Source organism: Balaenoptera acutorostrata, chromosome 19 (assembly GCF_949987535.1).
Source record: "Balaenoptera acutorostrata chromosome 19, mBalAcu1.1, whole genome shotgun sequence".
Lineage (NCBI taxonomy): Eukaryota > Metazoa > Chordata > Mammalia > Artiodactyla > Balaenopteridae > Balaenoptera > Balaenoptera acutorostrata.
The window spans coordinates 58,144,121-58,169,526 of NC_080082.1; the positions used below are offsets into that span (position 1 = coordinate 58,144,121).

Genomic DNA, 25,406 nt, shown 5'->3' on the forward strand with positions numbered 1-25,406 from the left:
GGTGAGGGGGTCCTCTAGAGGAAGGGGGACTTATGGCATGGAGCAAGCCTGGGTGCCTAGGGAGACAGATGGGAGACTCTGTAGAGGATTCCGGATGAGGCAGGGTTCTCTGGGGAGGGGCCTCGAGGTGGAAATTGCTCCAGTAACAAAGCTGTAACGAACACGGACGGACGGGCTGGACTTGCAGGTAACCGACGGGGCTGTTCGCAGGAGGACCTGGGGAGGCTCCCGAGGGGAAGGGAGGAGGCTGGAAGTGGGGACCGAGGACAGGGGGAGATGGCTTCCCAGGAGGAAGGGAGGCCGAGGCCCAGGAGACAAGGCTGCATCTCTGGAGGACAAAGGAGAGCCAGTCCAGCGCGGAGGCGGTGGTCTCGAGGGGCAGGCCGAGTCCCTGGGGAGGACCCTAGAAGCCCCGGATGTGGCAGTAAGCCTCCAGGCTGGCGAAGAGGATGTAGAGGAACCAGAGGCCCAGGAAGAGCGCGGTGGTGGCGAGCTTGGGGCCGCGCGGGCCGCCCAGCTCGCCGCCGATGTGCGGCCGGCGCCGGTACAGCAGCACGGCGATCCCCACGAAGGCGAAGACGGTGAAGAGCGTGACGGAGAAAGCCAGCGTGCCGGTGCGCACCTCGAAGGGGCGGCCCTGCACCGCCCAGTACACGGCGGCCACCGACCAGGCCACGCCCAGGCCCAGGAACACGTTCACGGCGTTGGAGCCCGTCACGTTGCCGATGGATGCGTCGGCGCACTGGTCCTGCAGCGCCGCCACCTTGCTGGCGAACGTGTCTACAGGGGCAGAGACGCCGCGGGTCAGGGGGGCTCCGCGGGCCCCCCCACGAGCATCCGTCAGTCACTTGCTCCCCAGAGACCCACCAGCACCCCGCTGGCCCAAGGATCCAGACTCCTCACCCCGGTGTCGCGCGGGCCTCGCCTCCCACTCCTGGAGTTCTGTGCCCTTGACCCCACCCAGGGGGCAAAGTCGATCGCCATCTCTGTGCCTGCTCGCTACAGGCCCCTATGCCTGCTTTCTATGGAACGTGTCTGCATCCAGTGGGATCCACCACCTACTCTCTGGAACTCAGCGCCTCTCTCTATGGGACCCGCTGCCTGCTTTCTATGGGATCTGCTGTCTACTTTCTAGGGAACCCACTGCCTGCTTTCTACGGAATTTGTCTGCATCCAGTGGGATCCACTACCTACTCCCTGGAACTCACCGCCTCTCTCAATGGGACCTGCTGCCTGCTTTCTATGGGACCCACTACATGGTTTCTATCAAGTCCTCACCTTATTTCTATAAGACCCCCTCCCACCACCTGTCTCTTCAGTGCCCTGCCACCTTCTTTCTATGGAATCCATCGTCTGGTATCTACCATTTCCCACCACCTCAGTTCTATGGAACATCCCATTTGTTGCTTTGGGGGAGGATTCAGCTGACATACTGAATCTATGGGCCCCCCCTGCCTAGTTTCTATTATTCCCCACCATTGCCTATGTTCTGTGGGGTCTGCTGCTTGCTCTCTATGAGACTTGCTGCCCGCTTTCTGTGGGACTCAATCTACTTTCTGTGGGACACACACACTACCTGATTTTTGTGGAATCCACTCTATTCTATGGGGCTTGCTGCCTACTTTCTCTGGGACTTGCTGCCTGCTTTCGCTGGGAATCACTAGCTGTTTCCCATGAACCCACTGCCTGTGTTTCTACAGGCCCAATTATCCCATTGCCACCTGGCTGGACAAGATAAATGTTAGGCCCCAGCCACGTGGCATCCCTTGCCCATCAATTCCCCACTTGGCTTCTGTCAAGCTTCGCTTCTCTGGCCTCCACCCATTCCTGAACATCTCGCTAAGACTGCAAGTCTCTGGTGTGGAGGGCAGGCTTCACAGACCCATTCACCAGTGGCTGCTTTCTACAGGACCCATCACCTGCTGTCTGGGCCTACAGCGCCACCACCTGGCTGGTGAACACATTGATGTGGAAAAGAAAGGTGTCTGCCTCCACGCGTGGTCTCCTCGCTCCTACAGGAGTTTCAGGCTCCTCCACCTGGTTTCTCAGGGACCCTCCCTCCGATTTTGGGGGAAGAGGGGATCGCGGACACTGCAGTCTCTGAGGCCTCCCTATCTTATTTCTATGGGGGGAAGAGGGGATCGCGGACACTGCAGTCTCTGAGGCCTCCCTATCTTATTTCTATGGGGGGAAGAGGGGATCGCGGACACTGCAGTCTCCGAGGCCTCCCTATCTTATTTCTATGGGGGGAAGAGGGGATCGCGGACACTGCAGTCTCCGAGGCCTCCCTATCTTATTTCTATGGGGGGAAGAGGGGATCGCGGACACTGCAGTCTCCGAGGCCTCCCTATCTTATTTCTATGGGGGGAAGAGGGGATCGCGGACACTGCAGTCTCCGAGGCCTCCCTATCTTATTTCTATGGGGGGAAGAGGGGATCGCGGACACTGCAGTCTCCGAGGCCTCCCTATCTTATTTCTATGGGGGGAAGAGGGGATCGCGGACACTGCAGTCTCCGAGGCCTCCCTATCTTATTTCTATGGGGGGAAGAGGGGATCGCGGACACTGCAGTCTCTGAGGCCTCCCTATCTTATTTCTATGGGGGGAAGAGGGGATCGCGGACACTGCAGTCTCTGAGGCCTCCCTATCTTATTTCTATGGGGGGAAGAGGGGATCGCGGACACTGCAGTCTCTGAGGCCTCCCTATCTTATTTCTATGGGGGGAAGAGGGGATCGCGGACACTGCAGGCTCTGAGGCCTCCCTATCTTATTTCTATGGGGGGAAGAGGGGATCGCGGACACTGCAGGCTCTGAAGCCTCCCTATCTTATTTCTATGGGGGGAAGAGGGGATCGCGGACACTGCAGGCTCTGAAGCCTCCCTATCTTATTTCTATGGCACCCCCTCCAACATGTGGTTTCTACGCTGACTCTCATCGTAGTTAAAGCTTTGAGATTCATTGGCCTGGTTCCTATCATGCCCAGCAACAAAGGTCTATGGAATCTTTCATCTGGTTGCTCGGCAGGGGGAGGAAACGGAAAATGAACATCTCGTGTCTGTGGAACTCACTGCACGGTTTCTATGAAGTTCCCACCTTATTTCTATGGGACCCTCCTTCCAACACCTGTCTCTTCAATGTCCTGCCACTTTCTTTCCCTGGCATCCATCGTCTGGTTTCTGCCATTTCCCCCCATCTTAGTTCTATGGGACATTCCACCTGCTTGCTTTTGGGGAGGATTCAGTTCACATAGTGAATCCATGGGTTCCCTCCGCCTAGTTTCTATTATACCCACCTGCCTATTTCCAAGGGACCCACCATATGGGTTCTGTAGGATTCCACCACCTTATTTCTGCAGGGCCTTTCTCTTAGGGTCCACCTGCCTGGCTTCTCTGAGACACTCCCCCAACAAGTGGTCTCCTGAGGGGTTACCGGGGATGGAGGTGCCCAGGGCCACGAAGACGACCGCGTTGACAGAGTCCTTGAGGCCAACGGTGCAGCCGAAGTGGGAGGCGAGGTCCCCAATGAGGGCGGTGAGCAGCCCGATGACCAGGATGCAGACACCGAAGCAGGCCCAGCCGTGGCAGTACTCGGTGGGGGGCACGCAGGCGAACAGAACCTTCCAGAACACCGTCAGGAAGTGCATGACGTAGTCAAAGCACGACGGCAGTCGCTCCTCCCGGGACCCGTCCTCCTCCTCCTCCTCGTCCCCTGTGGGCATACGACCCAGCTGGGGCACACGCCCATGCCTCCTTCCTCGCCTACAGAGCCCCCTTTCCTTCAACTTCTAGGCAGCAAGTCCCCAACGAATTGCTTTCCCAGAATCCCTTGCAGCTAAGAGAATGTATGGGCCCAGGTAAAAATATTCATTTTCTCAGAATCATTTGAAGCTAGAGGAGGCCATGTGCCCAGATAAAAAATATGTAGTTTCCCAGGATCCCTTCTGCTAGGGGTGGCCATGTCCCTAGCTAAAGATATGCCTTTCCCAGAAGCCTTTACAGCTACTGACAGCCAGGTGTGCAGCTAGAAATATTCACTTCCTCTGATTCATTGCAGCTGACAGTAGCCACATGCTCAGCTAAAGGTGCTCACTTTCCCAGAATCCCCTGAGGCTAGAGAGAACCATGTGCCCAGCTAACATTAGTCACTTTCCCAGAATCCCTTGAGGCTAGCAACAGCACTGTCCTCAGATAAAAATATTCACTTTCCCAGAATTCCATGCAGCCAACAGCAGTCAGGTCCTCAGCTAAATACTTGGTTTCCCAGAATACCTTGCAGCAGTGGTCGTGTGATCCAGTCTGGCCATGAGACATAAACATAGGGTTTCTGGAAAGCTCTAGCTTTCCTGATAGGGGTACTGTTGTTACAGATGTGTTTTCTGAGATTTGTAAAGAATGCATCATCCTTAGAGCTGTTTGTGTTACGTATTGTGACCGAATTTGACCCACTTTTGACCTGCAGTGACTTGTGTAATGGGAAAGTGCAAACGAAATGTCTTCCTACCTTCACCTGAAACTGATAAGCAGAAAGCAATGAATGAGAAGCAATGAACACACTTGAGTGTGCCGCGAATTACATCTGGAAGGATGCTGATAAGAAACATTGTAACCCCTGGCCAGTTGCTCACAGCAAGTCAGGAAATAAAAGCCAGACCAGCCACCAAATCATGAAGCCACTTTCCATGGTCCCACCCAATGGTTCCTTGGAATGTCAGGGAGCATAGGACAGCTGGTAGCAGTGGAGGCAGCGAGAGACTGATGGATTTGGGGATTCAGGTCATATATCCCTTTCCCACTTTTCTAGCTCACTTAGCCACTTGGCTTGTTAAAGAAATAAATGGTTGAATTTGTAAATGCTTAACTAAGTGGTTTGTGAGGTTTCTCGGTTCTGCATGTTGCATCACAAAGAAAATGTTTTTGCCGCGACCCCAAGTAAAATGCAATTGGAAACTAGAACCTGGAAACTCAAACGCAACAGGCACTCTGCCCCTTCCTGCTTCCCTGCTTCCTTTCTTCCTGCCTGGAGTATGGACTTGACACCTGGATGTACAGCAGCCATCTTGCAACCATGAGGACAACAGCTGAGAATGGGAAAGAGAAATAAAGACGGGGCCTGGGCCCTTAATGACATTACTGAGCTGCTGCTAACTCTTGATTGCCTCCTACAGGTTTTTTTTTGTTCCGTGAGAAAAAATAAAGTCTAGTGTGCTTAAGCCACTTACGGTCAAGTTTTCTGTTGTTTGCCACTGAACGCATCCCTAACTGACCATACTGAGACATGGCGGAGGTCAGAGCAGGGAGGACACACTCTTGGGAGGGAGGGGGCTGCTATCACTCTGTCTCTTGGGGCTTCTCCCTGTCCTGTTCCAAATCCTGCCTTGGCTCCCCATTGCCCTCAGATCCAGGCCCACACTCCTGAGCTTGGCATTCCAGTACCCACAGGCTCTGGCCTCTGCTTACTTCTCCAGCCTCTCCCATCTAGAGGGAGCCTCACGGGTATGCCTGTGGTTCTGGAGCCGACTCTTTGGTGTCAAACCCTGTGTGATCTTGAATCAGTGTCCTAACCTGTCTGAGCCTCTGAATGTCTATTTGAGAAATGGGAATAATAATCAGACCTGCCTCAAGAGAGGGCTGGGATGACTACATGAGTCAGGCCATATAATGTGCTCTCTACGGGGCCGGGCACATCTCCACTGTGACTGTCATTGTTGCAGCCATTGTTGAAGGCCCATGCCGGTGACTTGGGGGGGCGATTCAAAGATGCCTGAAACCAAGTCCAGCCTGCAAAGAACTTTCCATCGGGAGGTAAAGGAAGTACAAAATCACCTCTAAGTGCAAGATGGGACATGATTCATCCCCTAAGGAAGCGAGAACCACCCTTCTTCAGCACCTCAAAAAGCTTTGTGCTCACGTGAGGAACCAAAAGGAACAAAGTACAAAATGATCAAGCCCCAACCCAGATACTCGGGATACATTCATTAAATGAATTCATACAGGAAACGGACTTCAAAGCTGCCTGACACTCAATCTGTCTTCATCGTCGTCATCGTTGTGATTATTATTACTGTTATTATTACCATAATGGTTTTATTCTTCCTCTACTACTTCCTCTGATCTAATCACTTGCTTTCTATAGACCCATGGCCTCCACAACCACCATCTCACACCCCCAGTTTCAGTTTCATGCAACCCTCTTACCTTCACTAAGCCCCTAGAGGGACCTCTCTGGCTCCCCACTGTTCTTGAAGCTCAAATTCCTCACCACATCCTCTCAGACCCTGCATGACCCATCTCCTGCCAGTTTTGACAGCCTCAGCTCACACCCCATCCCACCCTCTCGCTCTTCCTTCCACAGGTTCTCTCCACTTCCAGGCGCTCCCCTCATTCAAAAAACACTCCATGGGGAAAAAAAAGAAAAGAAAAGAAAAAAGCTCCATGGCTCCCCACTGCACCTAAAATGACACCCAAGCCCTCTCCTGTGGCCTCTAAGGCCTTTGGGGTCTGGACCCTGCTCACCTCTCATGCCTCATCCCCTGCCTTTTCTTCAGGCCTGAAACCAATCACCCTCCCTAAATGTGCCATAATCTTGCACATTTCCAGACTCTGGATTTCCCTCTGTCTGGCTCCCTCCTCCTGGCTAACTCTTATTCCTATTCGAAGACTCAGATCAGAAGGCTCCTCCTCCAGGAAGCCTTCCCTGACCTTCAAGTTGGGTCAGACACCCGATGTGGTCTCCCATATCTCCCTGGGGACCCCGTCCCAGTCCTGCCCAATCTGGGTTGTCACTCTCTTGTGACAGGTTGTTTCCCCCACTGGACAGTGAGCTCTGTCAGGACAGGTCCCGAGCTGTCATGATCATTTCTTTGTCCCCAGCAATGGCCCTGCATAGGACCGGGTCCAGAGGATCCTTCAGAAGTAGATGTTGAAAGAATGTGGCTTCAGAGGGAGATGCCACTCCATTTCTATTAGGCCTACAATCTGGTGTCTCTAGGCCTGCTACCGGCTACTTTTCCATCCCTGGTGCCTGGTTTCTTTTGATCCCACCGACCAGTTTCTTTCCAACCACAATTCCTCATGTGTTTTCAGTTCCCACCAGCTTGGCCTCCCTGAAGGAAACCTGATGTTATTCAAGGGACAGAAGTCCTGAGTTCCACCCTGGTCCTTTCTGTATTCCCTGAGGGACTTCAGGCCAGTCCCTCTTATGTCTCTTGGCCTCAGTTTCCCCAATTCCTATCACAGATGGCCAGTGTTGGTCTCCAAGATTGTGTCTGTGAATCCATGTCATCAAATATCTGGCCACAGGGGGGCAGTGTGAGCCTGTCTGAGGCCTAAGGGGGTGAGAACCCGCTCAGGTGGGAGAACTGGGTGCCCTGGAGACTGTCTCCATAGCAACAGAGGAACCCAGGCTGTGTGGAGAGGCCATGCCATTTAACCTGTTTCCACCTTCCAATTGCCTGACACCAGGAGAAAGCCCGGGCTGGGATCCCACCGCTTCACAGCTCTCCACCTCTGCCCCTGTCTCCACCAACTTTCCGTGTCTCTGTGTCTACCTGCCTCTCTCTCTCTCTGGCCCTCTGCGTCTTCATTTTCCACACCTTTCATGCTTTCTCCGCATCTCTGTCCTTCTCTGGGATTCTGTGTGCCTCTCTGTGTGTCCATCTCTCCTATTTGTATACTTTCCCTATCTTTTCCTTTGTCTTTCTGTATCTGTTTCTTAGTCTTTTTCTTTGCATATCCCTGTGTCTTTCCTGTCTTCTTTCTCTTCTCTATCGCTCTCTGTCCTTCTCTCCATGTCCCTCTTTCCCTCTCCCTTTCAGTTCTCTTCCTCTCTCTGTCTCTCCATCCCTCTCTTCTTTCTCTCTTCCTCTCTCCTCCCTTCCCACTTACCTGCGCTCACCGTAATTGCCTCTAAAAACTGCTCTCTCCACGAATGGGTCCCAATCACCAAAGCCAAGTTCGTTTTCTTGATGAGTTTATCCACCGTGTTCTGGGGATGAGAGGGTGGGGAGAGACCATGGCCCATGATCACCCCAGGGCAGCTCCATGAGGGGTACTGGGGATGCGGGCTCACACCCCATGCTCAGGGGTCCTCAACCTTCCATATCCCAGTTCTAGCAAGAAGGGACAAGGGAAGCGTGTGCTGTCCATGGTGCTAACGGAGGGACACAGACGGTGGCCTCGGACCTTGGTTGCCCTTCCCCTGTGACCCTCATGGTTGATCCCCTCCTGGACTCTCCCCAAGGAAATGACCCAGGCAAGACTCCAGGAAGGTGAGGTCCCAGAAAATCACCTTAAAATCATACGACTCCTCAATGATGACCTCCAGTCGACAGTTTTCCCCAAGAACCGGCTTGCCCATTTCTGCTATCCTCCGAGCCTCTTCCTCCTCAGCTGTCAGTTTCCTGTCCCCATCCCCTGCAGCATGAGGGATGGGAGTTAGACTCCAAGGAGACCTACCTACCTGGGCCTGCGATGCCTTTACTACCTGTTCCCACTGATGAAGAAAACCCTGTCTGCTCTTCTCTGGGACGCCTCCTTGGTGATGCTTCCCCCCCCCTGCCCCTGCCTCCCATCTGACCACCACCTTCCCCAACCTGAGACCCAGCTCCCATGGGCTGGTCCACGAAGTTCAGTTGGTGGGCTCTGAGGTTCATGTGGTGGGGGCTGTGTGACCTTGGACAATACCTTAGTCTCTCTGTGCCTCAGAGTTCACATCTGTAAAATGGGCACAATAACAGTACCTACCTCATAGGGTGGTTTCCTATTAACTCCTAGTTAAAGGAGTTAATTCATGTGAAGTGCTTAGAAGAGTGCCTGGCACACAATAACTAAAAAGGTTACTTTATTATTATCACCACTATTGTCATTACCATCACCACCCTGTGGAAGAGGCCTGGTCTTCATATCCAAGCTCTGAAAACATCCTAGAGTGTGTTTGAGGTGGTGAGGAGAGAGGGGGATTCCCGATTTTGGTACAAATCTTGGACCCAGAACCATCTACAGTTGGCTCTGGGCTCATTGACCTCCCCAAAGTATGTTGATCCTTTGCTCCAAGCCCAGCACCAACCCAATCCTAACTCTCGTAAGAAAGCCACCCGCCAACCAGGAACAGTCTCAGAAAACTATGCCTGAGTGAGAAATGACTTTTATTGTGTTAAGCTACTGGGATTTAGGGGCCTATTTGTTCTAGTAGCTTGTATTACTTACCTTGACTAATATAATCTTCAGTCTATCCTTAATCTTAACCCCAAACCCCAATTCTGATCTCAGCTCCAAAACTACTCTGTCACTATCTCCAAGCCCCTGACCCTAGACCCAACTCTCACCCCCATCTCTGACCTTGGCTCCAACTCTACCCTCAAATTCCTCAAACTCACCTCGAATTCCAACCTTAGCTTTGACCTCAATCTGACCCCAGTTCTAATCAGATCCCACCACAAACCCAGAAGCCAATCTCCATCTTAATTCTAGCTTTGACCCAGTTCCTAATACTAATCCCAAATCCCAACCTCAACCCAGCCCTAATCAACCTCAAACCTGATTCCCTCTGACCCCACCACAAATCCAAATTGGATTCAATGACTTACTCCCCCCCACCATCTTAACTACAACCAAAACACGATCTTGGCCTTTACACTTCTGTCACCCCAAATTCACACTGGTTCCACCAAATTTATCACACCTGCAACCTGCCTCAAACCTGACCTTGAGGGGAACTTGAGGCACTGACCCACCCCCAAGGTCTGGAAGTAAGTCCACTCACCTTGATTGAGTAGCAGAGCTGGGGAGAGACAGAGACAGGGAGAAGGTGAGATCTTCCCTGGGAAGCTCAGATCCACGAGCTTGAAGGATTGCCCACAACTGAGCCTCCAAGGGTCCCCCCACCCTGGACCCCTTACCTCTCCCACAGCCCACCCATCACCCCTTACCTGAAATCCCTCGCTTAAGCCACTGTGGCTGGCCCAGCTCGATGAAGAAATTATCCTTTTTCTCATATTCCTCATCGTCAACTATCTTCACCTGAAGAGTTTTCCTGAGCAGAGAGGGAGAGCACGCAGCCTAAGACCCCCTCCCCCTGAATCACCAATAACTCGCCCATTGGCCACCCAGTTTCTTGAGCACTCGCTCCATCTCAGGCTCTGGAATCTCATTCAATGTTCACAACAACCCTTGGGAGGAAGGCTCTCTTATTATCCCCATTTGACAGAAACAAGCGCAGATGCATCTGACGAAGCTGAGTTTGTATGAAGCATCAAGCTGAGGGATCCCGATAAAACCTAGGTTAGACTGGGTGCTTCCTTCCTCTGCTCAGAACATTCACCTGGCTCCCATCTCACTTTTAGCTCAGAAGAACCAAAGACCCAAGAATGGCCCACAAGAACCCCTGCCATCTGGCCCTTGTTCCCTTTCTGGCCTCCCAGTCCTCTCGCCCTCGCTCACTCCCTCCAGCAACGCTGGCCTCCTCGCTGTTCCTTGAACCTACCAGGCCTGCTTGTGCCTCAGGGCCTTTGCACCGGCTGTTCCCTCCACCTAGAACACGGTTTCCCCATGCTCACTCCCTCAGCTCCTCCAGTTCTCTGTTCAAACTTTACTTTCTTTCTCAATGAGACCCACTCCCACCGCATTCTTTAATATTGAAGTCCATCCCTACCCCTACCCCAGCACGCTTGGCCCCCTTCCCCTGCTCTATGTCTTCCTTGTTCCAGATCATCTTCTAACACACCGTCTAATGTGTTTATTTTGTTTATTGTTTGCCATTCGCCTCTTCACATTAAAATGTAAGTTCCACCAGGGCAGTGATCTTTGTTCATTTATGTTCTTTGCTGTATCCCCAACACCTAGAACAGTGCCTGGCATATAGTGTGCCCTCCATAAGCAGTTGTTCACTCAGAGTTTTCAGTCCGGGAGACCCTTGGCTTCCCGTTTCCTGTCCTGACCACATTCGCAGGTGTAACTGAGGGCTAATGGATTTTCTCTGCATTCCCCGCTGCCATGGTAACCAGGAGGGTGGGCGGGGAGAAACAGCCAAAAGTTATCCATCCCCTTCAGGCATACAACCGACCCCCCCCTCTATTACGAAGACCCACAACCCCCCAAAGCCCACAGCTCTGCCACTAGCAGCTCTTTCAGCTGTAGGAACCACAAGGCCTGGCCCCAGAACCCAGAAACACAAACACCCAGCCCACACGGTCACCCAGCAGAGGAAGCACAGCCAATCACACCGCCCACACCCACACACCATCATACCCCGCAGCCATTCCCTATGCAGTGGCAAAATCACACGGACCAGATGCCAACTAGCACGACAGCCCCTCTGCAGCCTGGGCGACATCACCGCCGTGTAAGCCCCCTGCTGTGGTCCCACGTAGACCCTCCTTCCTCACGCCTCGCTCTTCACGCCTCTTGGCGTCTGTTTATTCCCTTCAACGTCTCTCTCCGCATCACAGTCTCTCAATCGTCCTTTGTCTCTCTGCCCATCTATCAGCCTCTCTGTGTCTCTCTCTCTCCACCTCTCTGACCTTCTCTGTCTCAGTCTCTCCCCAGCTCTCTGCCTTTCTTTCTGTGTCCTCCGCTCCCCATCTCCGTCTGTCAGTGTCGGAGAGACTGAATGCAACAGAATGGAATAGCCAAAGTCAACACAATCTAAGCAAAGGGGTCTCAATCAACAGACCTATCTCAACACACGAACGCACAGGACACAGTGACACCCATGCAAAGACAGACGCACACAAGACGGTCACGTGGAGACATACGCCTACTTCCGCCTTCACCCACTCCCAGTCTCAAGATGTTTAAAATTTTCTGTGGGTGGAAGAAATGGGTGCCCCCCACCTCAGGAGTGGGCTGGGAGCTGTCCGCGGTGCTGAAACACCGCAGCAAGGAGGGGGTCTCCTGACACACGCAGACGGCTATTGACACGTTGACACACTGACAGGGTGATACACACACACCTCCGACGCTCACTCTCTCTCAGACACGTCGTGATCCACTGACACGCAGTGACTGACACGCAGTGACACACGCGCCAACTGGCGCCCAGACAAGTGTGCCCTCACGGGACCCAAAAGGAGCAGAAACCCAACTATCAAGGGACAGCAAGAGGGACTCGAGCTAGACAAGGGCAGGACTTCCTGAGATCAAAGGAAGCAGCCCTAGGAGTATGGGATTAACAGATACACACCATTATATATAATATAGATAAACAACAAGGATTTACTGTATAGCACAAGGAACTATATTCAATATCCTGTAATAATCTGTAATGGAAAAGAATCTGAGAAAGAATATATATACATATATATACATATACATATACCTGAATCACTTAGCTGTACACCTGAAACTAACACAATATCATAAATCAACTATAGTTCAAATTAAAACTAATTAATTATTTTTTAAAAAGGAAACAGCCTTCCTCCCCAGCCTGACATTTTGTCATCCTCACGCCTGCCCTCCTTGTTTCCTGGGAACTCCACTCTGATTTCAGACCCAGTCTCTTTCTTATCCTGTCTCCCATCCTCTCTTGCTGACCCAAACTCTTTTTTCTCTGTAGCATCAGGAGGGCCTTTCCTTCCCTGAGTCCCACTGAGCTGCTCTCAGTGAGAAGAACGTCTCTCTTGATCTCCCCTGCATCTCTCTTCCTTTCAGTTTTCCTCCGTCTCAGTCTCCCAATTCCGTTTCCCCTCTCTTGATGGGCCTCTGTCACTCAGCTTCTGGCTTCCTCGGTATCCATCTCTCAGTTTGTGTCTTTCTGTCTCTCTCGTGCTCTCGCTCTCTTCTCTGTTTCTCTCTCTGACTCTCCCTTACTCTGGCTCCGGCTCTCTTTTGCTAGGTCTCTTCTGTCTCTGGGTGCCTCTCTGTCTGTCTCTCTCTCTTGCATATCTCCCCGCCGCCCCACCTCTGGGTGTCTCTTCCATCTCCGTGTTGATCCTGCCTGGGGCCAACCCTCCAGACAAGCTGCTTCGAAGCATCTCTAATTAGCGCCTGCCCGTCAGAGGAAGGATGTGTTTCCCTAAACGCTAATTAGCCTCCTGTTCTCCGTCTCCTGAAGCCACAGCTGGAAGCTTGGGCGGGGGTGGGGGACAGAGGGTGTCCCAGCCTGGGGAAGCCATGTGCGGGAGGAGAGGGCCTGTGGGTTTGTGGCGGCAGGCGGGAAGTTGGTTGGAAGCGACAGACTACAAGAAGGGCTGGAACAAGTAGAAAGATAACGCCCTCCATCCCCTCGGCCTCTTGGGTGGGAGACATGGGGCCTGGAACGGTGCCCTCAGCCCCCAACCTAAGTTCTCAACCCAAGTCAGACAGAGAGAGAGATGGAAAGGTATGGAGAGTTCGTGACTTAAATATAACCCGAGTCAGAGAGCTAGCTAGATACTGGGGACAGAGATCTAGAGATTAACAGAAACCCAGAGGGGGAGTGCCAGGAGCGAGAGACGCAGAGACGCAAACGGAGAGATGGAGAGATAGAGCAGTGAGAAGCTGAGCTGGAGGCCAAGCCACAGAAGCTGGGAGGGGGAGACGGAAGGGGAGCGCGGTAGGGCCTCTGCTAGGTGGGGGGAGCGTGGGCGGCAGGAGGAGAGAGACAGACTGGCGTGCGGGGGCGGAAAGGAGCGGGCAAAGGAGGGGAGGAACCTTCTGCATCCCAGGCAGGCGGGGGGGGGGGGGGGGGCGGGGGGAAGGGGGAGGGGGATGTGAGGCTGCAGGCACACATGGAGGGGACTCGGGCATCTGTGTAAGGGGTTGCCGGATGTCTGGGCGTGAGACCAGCCCTGACTCTGTGTCTTTGACTTTGTGTGTCCGTATGTGCCGGTGTGCGTGTTGGTTGTGTCTGTGTGTCTACATACGTATTCCTGTGTATCCAGCTCACCTCCCGAGATTCCACCCCACCCTCCCAAATCCCAGCCCTCCAGCTTCCCGTGTCTCTTCCTAGGCCCCCATATTCCTACTCGGCCTCTTCCCAAAGCCTCTCCCACATTCCTCTTAGGTCTCCTGCTATTTCCCCAGGTTCTTCCGCCTACCCAGTAGCTTCACCCCTTCCCCCATCCACCTCCTCAGTCTCTGCCCCATCTCCTTAGACCCCCGCCCTCTTTCGCTGGCCTTGTCCTTTTCCCTGAGTCCCTACCCAGACCCCACTCGCCCTCCATTTCCACAGACACCTTCCCGCCTTGAAAGGAACCTCAGGCCACACTCCTCCATTCTACCAATTAAGCCTTCCACATTCCTCTCCCCAGGCCCCATCCTATTTCCTCTCCTCTCTCCTCACTTGGCCTTTCTTCCTGGGGTCCCACTCTCCTCTCCCCAAACCAGCCCAGTTCTCCCAAGCCCCGCCCACATCGCGTCCCAACATCTTGGCCACGCCCCGTCACCCCAGTCTCCTCCCTCCTCTCCCCTGTCTCACCTCTTCCCTGGGCCCTGCCCCACTTCCCCTGACCTCTCCGTTTCAAGAGGAGGGCTCCATCAAGGCCCCACCCCTTTCCAAGACCACGCCTCTCCGAGGTCCACCCACTTCTCGACCTCGCCCATCCAGGCCCCGCCCCCGCCCGGGCACCGTCCCGTCCTGGTCCCGCCCCTCTCGCCGGCCGCGCTCGGTCTGCCCCGGCCCGCGGGCTGCCCGACCGGCGCGCTCACATGGTCTCGTCGTCGCCGAACTCGAGCTCGCCGCACGCGTCCTCGTAGTGCACGCCGCCGCCGCGCGCCGTCCCGTCCACTGTGCGGTAGGGGAGGCGCACGGTGCCGCGCGCGCCCGAGCTGCGCACGACGCGCACGTCCACGGTGCCCATGCACTCGCTCACGTGCAGCAGGCGGTCCTGGAAGGAGAAGATGCCCGCGTGGTCGTCGTCCAGGATGGTGACGGTGGCCAGCAGCGGCGCCACCAGCCGCCCCTTGGGCCGCCCGCCGCCGTCGGGCTCGAACATGCCCTGCGCGTCGCCCACGCGTAAGTTCAGCAGCCGCACGAAGAAGTGCTCGTCCTCCTCGAAGATGTCGTCGTCGATGATGCCGATACGCAGCTCCTTCTGTGTCTCGCCCGGCTTGAACACCAGCGTGCCCTCGCTGCGGTGGAGGAGAGGGGAAAGAAAGGGGTGAAGGTCGCTCAAAGGCTGTGGGGGAGGTGGGAGGAGCCAGGGTGGGCCTCCTAGAGGAGGGGGCCGCACCACGGAAGAACTTACAAATATAATGGTGGACAGGCATTAAACAAGTAATACTGAGGGTGAATGAGGGTGGGCTTCTCCGGGGCAGGAGATGCAGGGGGAGAACAAGACAGAGTTGGTCCCTCCCAACATCATCATCTGATGATGAAGGTCCGATCAGGGCAGGCTTCATGGGAGAAGATTTAGTGGGCAGGAGAGCTCCAGGCAGAGGGAACAGCACATGCAAAGTCCCAGGGTGGAAAGGGAGCCTGGAGTGGTCCACAGCCATGCTTCTCCAACCTCCATGTGCACACGAATTCCCTGGGGCATCTTGTTAAAATGCAGATTCTGGTTCAGTAGCGCCTGGGTCTCAAGACTCTGCAGTTTTAGTTAGCGCCCAAGGGATGTGAATGGTTCTGGTACATGGACCACACTTTCAGTAGCAGGGACATAGGGCCCAGAATTGACCTTGCCATGCTTCTCATAAAAACCATTCTGTGCTCCCAGATATCCCCAAGAGAAAGTCCACACTCCTTAACTTGGCATCATTCAGTCATTCAACATACACTCCCAGAGTAACTGCTGGGCAATGCTGGGAACACGGGAACAGCCCCATGGCAGAGCCATATCACAGTGACAATTACACATCTAGGGATTTAATTACAGTTCATTCATCCAACAAACATGTATTGTGCATCTGCTGTGTGCCAGGCACTGTTCTTAGTGTTGGGGAAACAGCAGCAAACCAGATCAGAGGAAAATCCTTGCCCTGGTGGAGCTTCTGTTCCAGTGCAGGAGACGAATAATAAAACATATAATGTCAGGTGATGATGATGGTCTGGAGAAAATAGAGGAAAGAGGGTAGAGAGTGAGGAGAAGGAGCTGTGTTAGAGTGGTCAGGGAAAGCTTTTCTGAGGAGGTGACATCTGAGCAGAGGCCTGAGGGAGGGAGCCACGTGGAGGATATCTGGGGAAGAGTATTCCTGTAACGGGAACAGCCAGTGCAAATGTCCTGAGGCAGGAGTGAGCCTGGACTGTTTGAGGAACACCAGGGAGGCTGCATCTGAGGGAGCAGGGGAACAGGGGCAGATGTCATGGGGTCTTGGTGGGCCACGGTGAGGACTTTGGCCTTTACTCCAAGTGAGATGGGAACCATGGGAGGCCTCCGAGCAGAGGAGGGATGTGAACTGGCTTAGGTTTAAAAGAGCGTCAGTTGTGTAACTTTCTAAAGCACATGCAAGATGTTCTATTACGGGGTAGGGGAGGGAATGAGGCAGGGCCTGAGTCAAGGTGAAACTTTGAGGGAACAGGGAATGAGTGGGCTCCTCCTGGCAGGGCTGCAGACATCAAAATGACTCTGGGATGTTAACAGATGTCAAAACTCTATAATATCCCCCCTATCCCTCTGTGGGAGGGGCAGAGGGACCCCAAGATTCTGGCAGAGGTAGAACTGGATGACAAGATCTGGATGGAGGGAACAAGGGCTCCCTGTTGGGGCAGCCGTCAGCCTAGGGGCGCTATCCGTGGTGGCTAAGGCACCCAGCTGGGTGGGCCGACCTGTGCCAGCTGTGTGATCTCCAGGCAGTTAGGATTCTGCAGCCCTCTGAGCCTCGGTTTCCTCATCTGTAAAATGGAGGCAATAACCCTGTCTACCTCACGGTAGTGTTATAAGGATTGAGTTAATACAGGGGAAACACTCAACAAAAGTTAGCTAGTGATATTTGCACTAGCTAACTAGTGAATCCTAAAGTAATGGCATGTTAGAAGTGGAAACTTAAGGGATAGTAGAATGTTGGGCTTTTAGCACCATCTTTACGAAACGGTTAACCTGGACATTATCAGTAATGGGACACGTGGGCGTCATGTGCCTCCCAGCACCATGCACCGAGGAGGGCACAGCGTCACCTCCATGGAGTCCTGCCAAAGTGCATCACCTGAATCTAATCATGAGGAAATATTAGATGAACCCAAATTGAGGCTTGTTCTAGTAAGTGGTCTAACATCTTCAAAAGTGTCAGGGTCATGAAAGTCATGAAAAGGCTGAGGGATCGATCCAGACTGAAGAAGGTGAAAGAGACATGACGACCAAATGCACCACGTGGTTCCAGATTGGATGGGAAGAGAGGGAGTGAAGACACAGCCATGAAGGGTGAGATAGGGACAACCGGGGAAATGCAAACATAGACTGTAGACTGGATCATAATATTGATTCAGTATCAAATGTCCTAAGTGTGATCATTGTATTCTGATGATGGAGGAGAATATCATTATTCTTAGCAGATGCACACTTATGTTTATGGGTGAATGGCCCTGCTGCCTGCAACTCACTCTAATAAAGTGCCACAGTTATTAATATTATTATATATTTTTCTAAAACAAACTTATGGTTACCAAAGGGGAAAGGTGGGGGGGGGGAGGATAAATTAGGAGTTTGGGATTAATATACACTACTATATATGAAATAGATAATCAACAAGGACCTACTGTATAGCACAGGGAACTCAATATTCTGTCATCACCTATATAGGAAAAGAATCTGAAAAAGAATGGATATATGTATATGTATAACTGAATCACTTTTCTGTACACCCAAAACTAACACAACATTGTAAATCAACTATACTCCAATATAAAATAAAAATTAAAAAAGAGTAGCATCTCAAAAAGCATATTATTATATATTAAAGAAAGAGAGTGAATGCACGCAGGACAAAATAGGAACAATTGGTGAATCTGGGTGGAGGTTACGTGAGGGCTCGCCAGACTATATTTGCAGCCCTTCTGTAGGTGTGAAATTTTTCAAAATAAAAAGTTGGGGAGAATCCGCCTGCCAATGCAGGGGACACGCGTTCGAGCCCTGGTCCGGGAAGATCCCACATGCCGTGAAGCAACTAAGCCCATGCTCCACAACAAGAGAAGCCACCGCAACGAGGAGCCTGCACACTGCAACGAAGAGTAGCCCCTCTCGTCGCAACTAGAGAAAGCCCACGCACAGCAACGAAGACCCAATGCAGCCAGTAAATAAATAAATGAAGAAAAAAAAAAAGTTGGGGAGAAAAAGAACATGGGGATTTTAGAAACCAGATATCAGAATCATAGAAGGCTAGGTTCACAGGACTCATATTCCCATACTGGGTGCACAAAATCTGAGAAAATGAAAATCTTAGAACCATCAGATCAGAGACTGGTTGGGGTACAGATTAGAATATCAAAATGTGGGAAACCTGGAATCTTAGAATTTTAGACCCTTAGCATGTTAGGATTATAGGGGCTTAAATCTCAGAGTCTTGGAAGAGCTGTGCAGTTTGGGGGCCTCATAGATCATTATTAATTTGGAGAAACTAAGACCCCAGAGGACCACCATAGCCTAGTGATACCTGTGGGCAAATTAGAAAACGGCTCCCCTTCTTCAAGACACTATTTCCACGAATCTGGAAATTGTCATAATAGACATAGAAATCTACAATGTCCACTATATGAATAGTGCTTTCTTAGATGTGCTGCTCTTGTGCAGTGCACAACCTCAACAACTGTACGTGACAGCCCTGTCTACCCAGACTGAGGCAGGAACTTACACAGGGAACAGGGGGCAGGGCTAAGCTTGGACTGGAGCCCAGGTGTCCTCCCTCCCAGTCCTGGACCTAAGCTGCCTTGATAAGTGATGCCAGGCCTGTGAATATCAACTGTGTTGGGAGAACAGGGATGGATAGGAAGGTGTCAACTCTTCCTGGCTCTTTGGTTCCACCACTGAACAGCATTTACTCCTTCACTTCAAACATCTCCTTCATGACGTCATTGGCAGGTGAGAAGGCAGCCTCTGATCCCAGCAGGTGACACGTGTACTCATTTCCTTCTGCAAAGGCTTGGGGCTTTGATGGGGACAATGCAGACCCAGAGGTGTGGGTAGGCGGGGAATGGTGGATAGACTGAGTCACAGCAAGCCCCCAAACAGTGAATACCTTTTCTTCAGTCGAAGAAGGCTGGAGATGTAGGATGGGCAGAGAGGATGGAGGGAGGAGGTCATGGGTGGCCAAAGGGATCCCATGCTACAGGATGATGGAACAAAGATCCATGAACAGCTGTGCTCCACTCAGGGAAGGCTGCGGAGGGGCAGGGTGGGAGAGGTGGATGAGGATGGGCAGACTAAAGGATCCTGGACTGACTGAGGTGGAGGGAAAGACCTACAAATGTCCAAAGCAGTGGAAAGATGTGTAGATATCATGGGGCAGAGGGGAGCCTGGGTTACCAAAGGTCTTTGCTGAGGCACAGTGGTGGAAGTAAAAATCTGTGAAACGGGTACCTCAGTCCCAGAAAGAGAAGAGTTCGCGGATGAGGGGCTGGCTGCCGCATGATGGCAGAACCAAAGATCTGTGAACAGTTCAGCTTCAACTCAGCAGGTGGAACCTATGAAAAGCTCAGCCATCAACACTCTCTCCCGTATTCTGCTTTATTTTTCTTCATTGTGCTTACCACTCCCTGATATTTTAATGTCTTGAATGTATACTTTCTAATGTCCTGTCTTTCCCATGAGAATGTCAGCTGCATTGGGGCAGGGACTTTTACGTCTTTCGTTTACTGCTGGTCTCCATTGCCCAGATTCGTTTCTGGCACATAGAAGACACACAATAAATGCTATTATTATAGGAAACCATGGGAGACTTGCACATCAGTTAACATAACAAAACATACTGTAAACCTATAATTCTTGAAAGAGTGTGGTATGGACAGAACTACAAATACACAAAGAATTTTGTGGTCCCATGAGGACACAGAAGTTATCTATCTTCTTTACTGTTCTCTGTTGAGCCCCTTAAAAAAGCATCTGTTAGATGGATAAACAACAAGGTCTTACTATATTCAATATCCTGTGATAAGCCATAATGGAAAAGAATATGAAAAAGAATGTATATATATATATATATATATATATATATATATATATATATATATATAACTGAGTCACTTTGCTGTACAGCAGAAATTAACACAACATTGCAAATCAGCTATATTGCAATAAAAATTTTTTAAAAAGCATCTGGCACCTAGTAGGCGTGCAGTAGGAGTTGCTGAACAAGATCACAGTTCTGCTCAAAGAGGGGTGAGAAGAGGGACTGGGGCAGTGAGACACAGGAGGGTGCAAAGAGTGGGTAGCTTTATGGTGGAACCAAACACCCAGAGACAATTTGGACACTGTCTGTCCTCTTATCCCACTTCATTTCCCCCCATCACCTGATGTTTTTATATGTTTCATAGTTTATAACCTTATTGCAACTTGAGGGTAGGGACCTTAGCTGTCTTGTTCACCAGGGTATACACCTGGCATATAGTAGGTGCTCAATAAACATTTTTACTTTACTAATGGTGTGTGGGAGGGTGCTTGTTCTACCAGGTGTGATACATATAATGGAGCTATAATAATGAACACGGTGGAGTGTCAAGCACAAGAATGCACAGGTAGAGCATGGCCATGGGAGGAGCAGCCCGTGGTAGGTGGACAGCCACTGCTGTCTGTCTTGTCCAGCAGCGTTTGCCAAATGCCTAGAACAGTGCCTGGTACAAAGTAGACTCTCAAGAGTGAATGAATGAATGAATGAATACTGCAGGTCTGCCCATAGCAAAGTAAGGATGGGCGCCAGAGGTAGCCAGGAGACTGAGGAGCCTGGAGGCCGCTGGATGGCGGAACCTATGACCTTCGAACAGCCGGCCCTCCCTGCCCACCCACCCCAGGCGGGCCGGGGAGCACTGCCCGGGACCCACCTGTACTCATAGTCGGAGCCGGCCTTGGCGGAGCCGTCCTCCGTGCGGTAGTCCACGTAGAAGGTGCTGTTGCCCTCGCCGCCTTGGCACGTGACGGACAGCAGCACAGAGCCGCAGTTCTCCAGGCAGTGGTAGAGGCTGGGCTCAAAGAAGATGCGGCTGGCGCCGTCGTCCTCGTCCTCGCCGGGGCCCTCGGCCAGGGTGGCCCTGCGCGAAGCGTCCACCGCGTGTCGCCGCAGCACGTTGCCCGCGCCCGTCATTAGCCGCGTGGCCTGGATGCGGTAGAAGGCGCGGCTCTTCTGCTGGTGCAGCAGCGCGTAGTAGTTGGCGATGCCCACCAGCTGCTCCAGGTCCTTGTCCGGGTGCTTCTGCTTGAGGTCCTTGAGGATCTGGATGACCTCGCGGCGGCTGGTGTCCAGCTCGCGGGCCTCGGCGGGCCCCGGGCCCAGGCCGCCCACCTCGCCCGGCGCCTCGGCGCCCAAGAACGTGCCGTCCAGCTCGATGCTCTTGGGGGGGTCGCCCTCGGCGCCGATGATGATGCCGCTGCGCGGGTCGGTGCGGTAGCGCTTGTACACGTACTTGTAGAAGAGCAGCCGCTTGTCGGCCATCCAGGCGAACACCACGCACACCGGGAAGAAGACGAGGGTCAGCAGCGCCTCCCACACCTGCGGGCGGCCCCGCGGGTCAGGACCGCCTCGCCGGGAGGGGGCGCGCTCGCAGCCGGCCCGCCGCCTCCCGGCGCCTCTCTTCCCAGAGCCCGGTCCCGGCCGCCACCCGGCGCTCCCCGCGCCCCTCCCCTGCATCTGTCCCCATCTGGCCTTCTGTCTCTGCCTCTCTCCTGTCTCTCTTCATCTCTGCCTCTCCCCCTGCCTCTTCGTGTCTCTGTCTCTCCCCTTTTCCCTTATCTCCCTCCATCTCTGTCTCTCTCTCTCTCTGGCTCTTGTCTCTGCTCCTCCCTGCCTCGCCCCATATCTCGCTCTCTCTGTTTCTCTAGGTCGTTGTCTCTTTCTCTTTCTGCCTCTGTCTCATCCTCTATGTCAGTTGGTTTTTTATCTTTCTCCCTCTGTGTCTTCCTTTCTTGTTGCCGCTGTCTCCTTGTCTCTCTTTCATATCTTTTGTAGATACCTACCTCTCTCCCTCATGAAATTCTTCACAGTTTCCCACCCCACCCTTCTTCTCTCTTTATGTTCCCCCCCCTTCCCCCGCCCTTCTTGCCTCTCTCCTGGTCTCATTCATCCATCCATCCATCCATCCATCCATCCATCCAACCACCTTTTGTCACACTGAGAACCACACTTAGCTGCCCCAGTGCCGGGAACCCAGACATCCTATCCCCGGACATCCTAAGCCACCACCAAGCCAGAGACACGTCCCCACCGTGTGGTCCCAGCCCCGAGCTGGTGTCTCTTCTTGCCTCTCTCTCCCTCTGTCTTTTCTCTCCCTGCTCCATTTCCCCTCGGCCCCTCCTCACCCAGGATGCCTCCACTTCTCCAAAGCCTACCCATCACCCAGGGTCTGTCCTCTGCTCACCTCCCCAAACTGTCGTGTTCCCTCCCCCCCCGCCCCCCACCAGTGAGTACAGCCCTTGCCAGATTCTCCTTCCTTAGGATTTGTTTGGCCCTTAGGGACAGGACTCTGACTCTAAAAGAAGCCCAAGTTTGGCTCGTTGTCTGACAGCCTCATAAAGCGAGTTCCCATATTTACATGCTACCGCCCCAGAGAGACAAGGCAATGCTGAGTTTAGATCCTGGTTCTAGAAGAGGAATGCCTGGCCCAGCCTCTTGTCTGTAAAATGGGGACATCCCCAAGATTGAATGAGCTTATATACCCCTAGCACTTAGCCTTGTTGGTTACTGACACATGGAAAATACACAAAACATGAAATGACCATTACCATTATTATTATTACTAGCGCTATTATCTTGGGCTCATTGAGGTCTGGGACTCAAGTCTGCCTGTGGTCTGGCACAGGCCCAGGCATGTACAGGAAACATCCACCAACACGTGACAGCTCGCCTTGAAATATTCATGTAAAGACTCATATGCTACCTTTCTCATTAAAGATAAGGAAGAAAAGATCAAGGAGTATTTACAAATCAGATGGCCCCAGAGGTGTATTTAAAATGAGCCTGGTAGGGGAACGATCTTTAAGCTCCGACTGCCACAGGCCCTTGTCGCTGTGTTTACTGATGGTTCAGAGGAAAGGCAGGACTTGGAAATAGTACCACAGAAAGCCACCAAGCAGGTTTGTGAAAAGAAACTGAATTTTCCACGCAAGCTGCAAAATGAACTCTTGCCTTGTGCTCATTGAACTGGCCACTGTATATGCTGTGGGCGATTCTCTCTTAATCAGAAGAGAGATCTCAAACACCTGAGATCGGCTTTCTTCCCTGCAGGTAAACAAAAGGTGATTCTGATAGATTCACATCTGCTTTCTAGCGCATCCCCTGCAAATGGGCTCACGGGCTTGCCCACCCTGGGAGGGGAGCGAGACACACCTTCGGGTCTCAGTGGACAGAACGCCCCCAAGAGGGGGTGTCACAGATCTAGGGATATTTATGGGTTGCCACCATAATTGGGGAGGGGGATACGGTCCCAGCCTGGTGACATCCAGCGACTCATGGGACAGTCCCACACGATGCAGAATTGTCCCACATCCTGCCTGACTTCAGAACCTCCCACTGGACATTCACGTCAGCGAAAACCCTGCTTATGATAATTGGAGTCTACCCTCCATTCTGTTTTATATCTGTATGAAGTATTTTCCTGTATGGTTTAATATACGCCGAATATGCCTGATTTCAATCTCATGGCTACCCACTCCTCTGCTGGTCTCCGTGCATGGGAATGGTTTCTGATTTTTTTTTTTCTCTTAAACACCAACTTGTTCATTATATGTAAGTAGATGCCACCATCTGGCTCTTCGTCATGCCTTTGAAGGTAGTCATGCCCAAGCGTTTACATGTAGAAATGCAGATTGTTCTATTAGATATTACTTTCCTTTATATCATGGTCTGGGCATTATACTGACTTCTGGGAAGCCAACAGTGTAGGGAAGTTTGTTAACGGGAAGAGGAGCTCACATTTACCCTGTCCCAGGCTCGCTGTTCTAAGCCCTTCCACATGTAGCAATTCAACAGATCCTCATGCAGCCCTCTGAAGCTGGTACTAGGATGACCCCCTGATTACAGGTGGGGAAACTGAGGCACAGAGCAGGTAAGGAACCTGCCCAAGGTCATACAGCTAGGAAACAACAGAGATGGGATTTGAACCGAGGCCTCGGGTTCCAGAGTCCAGGCACCAAACTCTGAGGCTAGAAAACCTCTCTCCTATTAGCTAAGAATTTCACACCAGCAGAATAAAGGGGATATAACAAAATTTGTTATAAAAAGGGAGGATTGGATATGAAGGGTGCAGAACCAATGGTCTACTTCAACCCCTTCTGTGGTTCAGATGTGTAAACGGAGGTCCAGAGGGTACAGGTTTTGCCTGACGTCACACAGCATTTCTGGAGAAAACCCAGAGCCAGACCCATCTCTCACTACTCCAGTTCGTTGCCTCTAGGAGGGAATGGCATCATCTTTAGCTCATGCCCGTTCTTTCGATTATGTCATGAAAACATCCCATAAGTCTGGCCATTTCATGAAAACATCCCAAAAGTCTGGTCTCCATTTACTCCTGAAGAGATCCTCCATAGCCACTTCTCTACCCAGAGCTGTGGCATTTTACACTCTCTTCCCTATGTCTGAGCCAGCTCCTTCTCAGGGGAAATCTCTCCCTCTCCCTATCCCATCCCTATCCCACCTCCCACCCATGGTGTCTAAAATTCCTTTCACAGTTTCGGTGTAAATCCTTGTCAGGGACCACTTTGAAAACCCAAGTCAGAATAGCATCCTTTTTTAATAGTGCCTGAGAACCGTGTGAAGCATCGTTCTGTACTTTTTGCCACGGCAGCCAGGAAACTCAGCATTACAGTAGTGAGTCAGTCACAGTAACTGTCTCTCTCCCTTTCTCATCCCTGTTTTCTGGTGCTACCATCGCCCCTTTTCCTCACTGTGGTTTCTAATCCCTCAGATCTGCCTTGATATCATCTGCAAAGAATTTTTATAACTCTAACTTTAGATCCTTCCTGGAAAGAAACTATAACTGGCAAAACATGACAGATATGCATGAGTATATTATACGTACGTGTGAAGGAATCCTGGGTAGGCTCAAATAAATTATGCACGTGTGTGAGCGAATTAAGCCAGGCCCATGAATACATTATGCAAATGTAGGTGGTGGTCATGGGGGCTGTGGGAAATGAATTGGGCAAATCTTTTAAAGGAAGACTAAGCAGTATGCCGTTAAGACACTGGATAAATGAGAGGCAAATGATTATGTGAATGTGGGTGTAAATTATGCAGCTGTGGGTCTAAATTTTGTCTCACTATTGGAATAAATTATGCAAAGTGGTCTTTGCAGTGGGCTGGGCTTATACCTAGGTTGGATTGGATGTGAGTATGAATTACAGTGAAGTGGCATAAAT

The 25,406-nt window shown here is 51.9% G+C and overlaps 1 protein-coding gene across 5 annotated transcripts in view; it reads right to left on the bottom strand.

Moving 5' to 3' along the window:
- Window positions 1-311: 311 nt before the first annotated feature.
- SLC8A2 (solute carrier family 8 member A2) overlaps window positions 312-25,406 on the bottom strand; it is a 30,964-nt gene continuing 5,869 nt past the window's right edge. For 2 of the 5 annotated variants that reach the window (XM_057534956.1, XM_057534955.1), the window contains exons 3-10: window positions 20,879-21,543; window positions 14,623-15,045; window positions 9,924-10,027; window positions 9,758-9,775; window positions 8,285-8,409; window positions 7,882-7,981; window positions 3,428-3,706; window positions 312-780 (exon numbers count right to left, since the gene is read on the bottom strand). In XM_057534956.1, the coding sequence (XP_057390939.1) occupies window positions 404-780; window positions 3,428-3,706; window positions 7,882-7,981; window positions 8,285-8,409; window positions 9,758-9,775; window positions 9,924-10,027; window positions 14,623-15,045; window positions 20,879-21,543 (2,091 nt within the window). In that variant the 3' untranslated portion in view covers window positions 312-403. The other 3 variants (XM_057534957.1, XM_007168200.3, XM_057534958.1) reach the window with 3 other exon arrangements.